Consider the following 6,000-nt stretch of genomic DNA (forward strand, 5'->3'; position numbering starts at 1 on the left):
TGTGTTAGGTTCTTCTTCATTTTTGATGGACGGATGGAAATAGTCATATTGAAGCGGCTTCACCACTTACAAATTTTGTCCGAATTACTGACCCAAGTGGTTGTTCTGTATTCGCAAGTTTTCTTCATCAATGATTATGCTGCATGGATTCTTCCTTCTTCCTCCTTCTTCTTCTTCTCTTCTTCATCTTCTTCTTCTTCTTTTTCTTTTTCAATATGTTTTCCGATCCCATGTTGCCTTGTGCCAATTCCTGTTTATAAACTCCTTTTTAGCTTATCTGGAATTTACATTCCAGATAAGGTATTGTCATCGCGTACCGTCCGTCCGTCTGTCTCCTTCATCGACTTCTCCAGCCAAACCGCTCGGCCGATCCGGCTGAAATTTTGCATTAATGTTCCTCTTGCAACTGGTAACAGAAATTGCAAAGCTCGTTTCGGTCACATGACTTTAAGTAGGTCAAAATGACCGACTTAGTAAATTTCTTCATAAATCTTCTTCTCCAGACCCACCAGTCAGAATGCTACCAAATTTGGGTGACGACATTAGGCCGGAGTAGGGATGTTAAATTGCGTAGGTCATGCTGATCACATGGACCAGAAGTGTGTCAAAATGGCCGATTTAATCAGTTTTGGGGAAAATCTTCTTCTCCAGACGCATCAGTCAGAATGATACCAAATTTGGGTTACAACATTAGGACACGGCCTAGGTAAGCTTCAGGTGCAGTGGTCCGATGTTAACCTCTGCCACTGATGGTAGACAGTGGTTATGTTGTCACTACTGTTTGTCTGTTTGCTTGTGAGCAGGATATTTCAAAACATGATGGACAGGTTCAGACGAAATTTGGTCGACAGTTCGGGTGTGTGACCAGCCAAAATTATTAGATTTTGGTGAAGATCCCAGATCCAGACAGTAATTTTTTCAGTGATTCTTCACCATTGAGAGATAGGGCCAAAACAATACATAGCACAATATCTCAAACAGTTGTCAACAAATTTGGACAAAACTTGGTGGACAAGTTGGGTGTGTGACAAGGATTAATTCATTCGATTTTGGTGAAGATTCGAACCTGGATCTAGAAACGACAATTTTTTTATTTTATTTTACAAGTGATTCTTCACCATTGAGAGATGGGGCCAAGAATGATAACTTGTTGTGGGGCCAGGTGTCGGTGGCAAGCACGACCGCTAGGTGGAGCAGTAGAGTCGGCTCCACCGAACACCCGGAATCTAGATGGTGCTTCTCGGAGAACTCCGAAAGGCACGGGTCCCTTACAGGACTGTGAATCGCCAATAATTCGGCCGCATGCAATAGGGTTAATTTCCAACTTCAATATACCAAAAGTATCCACACGACAAAGCTACCGGAGAATTCACACCCTCGGCAGGCCTCGAGCGGAACGAGCTGTTATCGTGCTCGAACCATGCGTAACCCGAGCGGATGGTTACCAAGACCCGTCGGTCCAAATGTGCAATTTACCGTTTCCCAATTTCCCAACACGCACCATGCTAAGCCAATGAAAGAAGCACAGAAACGAGCTGGTACATTCAACAATAGGGGTATTTATTTTACAATAATCGGGGAGGGAAGCACACAAAGAGCAGAGTTATCACGACTATAAGAAATTTAATGTACAATGAGCAAAAGAAAGCACTTGCACAATTCTACTTGAATACGGGCCCACACACAGACACACATACACAGAAATGGACCCCGTCGGGTCTTTATTTAAGGCTTCCAGCTCGAGGAAAGGTGAGCTGGAGACCAGAGCCTGTGCTTGGACCTGTCCACCTCATGTGGTCTTCGATGATCCGGCTCGGCAGGACTTGAACCCGCAACACGATGCCGCTCCAAGCACCAGGTACCGCGCTCTCCAACCGGCCACGCACCAATCGACCAAGACCAAGGAGAATATCAGAGACGACGATGACCCAGGACCAGACGAACCAGCCAGCACCAAGACCCGCGACCCCCAAGACGACGACGATCACCACGACCACGACCACGACCCACGCTCCCAGCCTGGCATTCCTTTCTATTCCTTTTCCTCCGGGGTGAGAGAATCGCCATCTGAGGCGATCTCCACCCTCATTGGACGGGGTGTCATGGGAAAGTCGCTCTCTGTGGCAATCTCAACCCCATTGACCGGGGTGCCGTGGGAAAGTCGCTCTCTGTGGCATGATTGGACAAGGGGCACGACCCTGCCTTCCTGGACGGAGTCCCGGTCTGAGGCGATAGAAATCTCCGCCCACGTATGTGGCCGAACGCACGTGGGCAATGTCATCGGTGTGTGAAGTGAAGTGAAGGAGATTTGTTGTAAACGAAACTCCGCAGCGCACACATGTAATTCCCGTTAGACACAGGTAGGGGGCCCTAACTATAAACACACACTTCCCGATATAACTGTTCTATCAGGACCTGAATGTTGAGTGCTCATGGCTGCCAGATTCGTAACAATATAGCATGATATTTCCAAAAGTTGTGGACGAGTTGTGACAAAACCAGGTGGATGAGTTGGTGAGGTGACAAGAACAAGCACTTAGATTTTGGTTCAGGTACGGATGCAGATTCGGCTTTCAGTGGGATACAAAACGTACTGTTCAGCCTGGTGTAGGCGTGCGCTCAACCGAGTACCGTTCTATTTATTTTACTTGAATCGAAGGCTCATTGTGGAACCTTGCACACTTGAAATGGAACCCAAAGACATTGAGAGAAACCATTGTAACATTGCAAGGATTTCACCAGGTGGACCTGCATGACAAGTGTGTGCTTCACATGGGAATTTTTTTTGTGTGTTTGCATCATTATGATTTATCTTCTTTGTTTTGTGCAACAAATGTGGTTGTTGTTCTTTTTTAACGTTTGTATTTTTTCAGGACATTCTTCTTCTTTGTTGTTTTGCACATACAAATCATTTTCTTGGTAAGAAGTATCCTGTGATCCATGGTGTGCGTGCGTGTACACTCACAGCTTCATGAAGCCGAGCAGCGTACGCGAATGGTGGAAAAGGACTTCCAGCACTACAGGGAGCAGCAAAGCAACAAGCCTGAAGCTCGGCTCCAGTCTGATATAAACCTGTTAACCCTGGAGAAGGTGTCAATGTCTTAACGCAGACTCTATTTGCAAATTTATCCCATCTCCCCACCAGCCTTTCTGATTTTGATTGTTGCCAAACTGCAGCTTTGTTCAAGGAGTGGGTGGGGCAGGGGGCACTGAAAATCGATTTGTCTTGTTATTCATGCTTTCTTGATTGCTGTGCCGAATGAGTCTCACCTGCTTCATTCATAGGTGGAGCTCGAGAGGAAACTGGAATCTGCCATAAAGTCCAAACTTCATTACAAGCAACAGTGGAGCAGAGCCTTGAAGGAACTGGCTCGATTTAAGCAGGTACGCACCAAGCCTTAGAGACTCACCTTCACTCTGCTGTCCCTAAATTATATTTATGTGACTTTGTTATCCCCATGCTTTTTGAAAAAAAACGGGGGGATATTGTAATCGAGTGTGTCTGTCCTGTTTGTCTGTCTGTCCTGTTTGTCCGTCCGTCCGTCATGTTATTTCCTCCTAAACGGTTGTGCAGAAATTCACCAAACTTGGTAGTCATGATCATCACATGGCAAGGCGAAAGCGGTATCATTTTTGGTCCTGCCCCTTAGAACCCTGGGGTGGGGTCAAAAGGTCAAGTACCAAAAATTTCACTAACAGACATTTTTTAACATTTTAAAATAAAACTCTATATGCAATCATCATTGGGGAAAACATCAAATCTGTAACATTTTTTTTAGATTTAACCTTCTGTGCATGTCTGATGAGGTGGAGACTTTGGGTCACAGGGATCAAAACATAATTTTTTTTTTCACTTAAAATTTGATATTGGATCATTCCTGGTGGAACTTTTTGCCATCTTTCAACTTTGATGTAGTTCAACTTTACTTAAGGTGGAAAACGTGGTGATTTGCGATGGCACACCGTCAACTTCACTCGAGTTTGTGTTGTGGAGATGACAACTAACTGATCTGCGAGCTCATGATCCGTAACATATGAAACATCCATCCTTTTGTAACTTCTGAATTCTTCCCAAAAACTGCAAACCTCTTTTCGCTGTTTGTGCTCGACTGTTGCCTTGCTCATCCGCATTTGGCACTCGCTTTTGGAATAATCGTAAATAGTCCCACACAGGCTGTTTTGTAGTCCAGGACCTCGTGACAACCTCAAGATCTTTTATTTGATATATCCTTTAGTCCTATAGTGCATACTCTGTGGTTCTGTTTAGTCTAGCTGTTGTTTTCTAGGTTAAAGTGAAAGTTCTTTTTTTGAACATCTGACAGGCATTACTTTGGAAGATTTTCAAACTCATACAATGCAAAGGCTGCTCTTTAAATTAGGTAGTATGGATAATTCTAAATTAGGTAGTATGAATTAGGATAATTCCGTGACACGGCGGGTCGCTTTACCGACCGTGGATGCCAAGAACTCAACCGCGTGACCTAGGGTCCTCCCGTCTATGGGTTAATCGGGTTACCAAATTAATCACATGATTTAATTACCGGGGAACACGCCTTGTCCGAACCGGATCACTCTACCGGATCGGATCATTTTTCCGGATCGGATGCAGCCAAGCGACACTGCCAAGGACGTACCAGCTAAAAGGAATGGATTGTTGGGAATAAAGTCCTGGCTAAAGTAGGATTCGGACCATGCTGGATCAATGGAAGAAAAGACAAAAACGAGCAGGGAACATTCCTAATAATTATTTATTAACAGTAAACTTACAAAAGGGGACACAGAGCAGACTTAACGTGAAATTAATAACAATAATAATAACGATCTTCTGCAGTCTTACTTAGGCAGATAGGCACCAAGACACACACATACGCACACACACTGACACAGAAAACCCGATGAAGAGGGAGTTTAGAACCAGGAGTTGGGCACCGTAAAGGAGGAGTTTGAGTCGCGAAGGGGCAGAGTCCAGAGTGCGAGGAATCATCCTGCAAAAAACCCCAGGCCGTGCCCGGGCGACCTGTCGAGGGTCCTGCATGCCCGCTCGGGCGCTCGACCAGCGTCTATCAACGCGCTCGCTCCGCGCGTGCCTACGTGGCCCGCACTGTACATTCCTCGGCTCGATCGCAGCTTCGCTGGCCGTAGAGACGAGAAGACGTTCACCATCCGTGGAGAATCCGCTGCTGCCAGCGAGGACTGAAAGTACATCGCCATGGATAAATCCATGCACGTTTCACGAGTGGCGTACGTGTCTGCCCTCGAGCACATTCCATACAGCGCGCACGGTTCGGCCATTATGCACGTGGCCAGCGCTCGCGTTCACACGACTCCGCTGGCGTGTGCGCGGGGCGAACACCAATATGTGTCGGAAATTGAGGTTGAAAAGGAACAAGCCGCTTCGACCCGCACACTCGTATCTCGCCCAACATGGCGTGGAGTCGGCTTTATCGGCCTCCGTATGCGTTTCGTGCAGCGTGGGCGTCATGCTCGCTGTGTTTCCCTTGCCGTGAAAAACACCATTCGTGCAGCCTCTCAAGAGACATTCATTTGCATGCCTTTTCAATGCAACCGGCAATCCTCCCCAGACCATCGGAAGCACAAGCCAGGTTTTGGGCTCGCCCGGAAACGAGGACCTGTGCAGCAGTTTCCTCACCGCAGCGCCGCACGCGCTGGCCTACATGAGACCCCACCTTACAGCGAAGGCGCACGTCGCTGATTTAACTCAGGAATAATCATACGAAAAGAAGAGTGGGGAAGAAATGAAGAAGAAAATGATTTAAGCAGACCTAGCTATTAGATCGACGCAATGCACTCCCTTGTTGTCCCACTAAACAAAAGGAAGGGTACTATCTACACGTATATTAATGGAATAAATGTCTTGGGACACTATCTGTTGTATGCATGCGGTTCTGAGAATGGCAACAATATTTATATATCACTCTCACTCTCACTCTCCCAACAAATAGTTTGTTGAACATTTCAAACTTAAACCAAATCGCTGTG

General features: G+C 46.2%; 1 protein-coding gene across 1 annotated transcript in view; it reads left to right on the plus strand.

The window, feature by feature from the left end:
- Positions 1-6,000, plus strand: part of CEP120 (centrosomal protein 120) — a 53,600-nt gene that overhangs the window by 43,330 nt on the left and 4,270 nt on the right. The window contains exons 17-18 of the mRNA XM_085846435.1: positions 2,968-3,090; positions 3,286-3,384. Coding sequence (XP_085702561.1) covers positions 2,968-3,090; positions 3,286-3,384 — 222 coding nt within the window. The remainder of the gene's footprint in view (positions 1-2,967; positions 3,091-3,285; positions 3,385-6,000) is intronic.

The sequence above is a fragment of the Eptatretus burgeri genome, chromosome 11, assembly GCF_056783735.1.
Source record: "Eptatretus burgeri isolate ZD-2024b chromosome 11, Ebu_testis_v1, whole genome shotgun sequence".
Classification (NCBI taxonomy): Eukaryota; Metazoa; Chordata; class Myxini; order Myxiniformes; family Myxinidae; genus Eptatretus; species Eptatretus burgeri.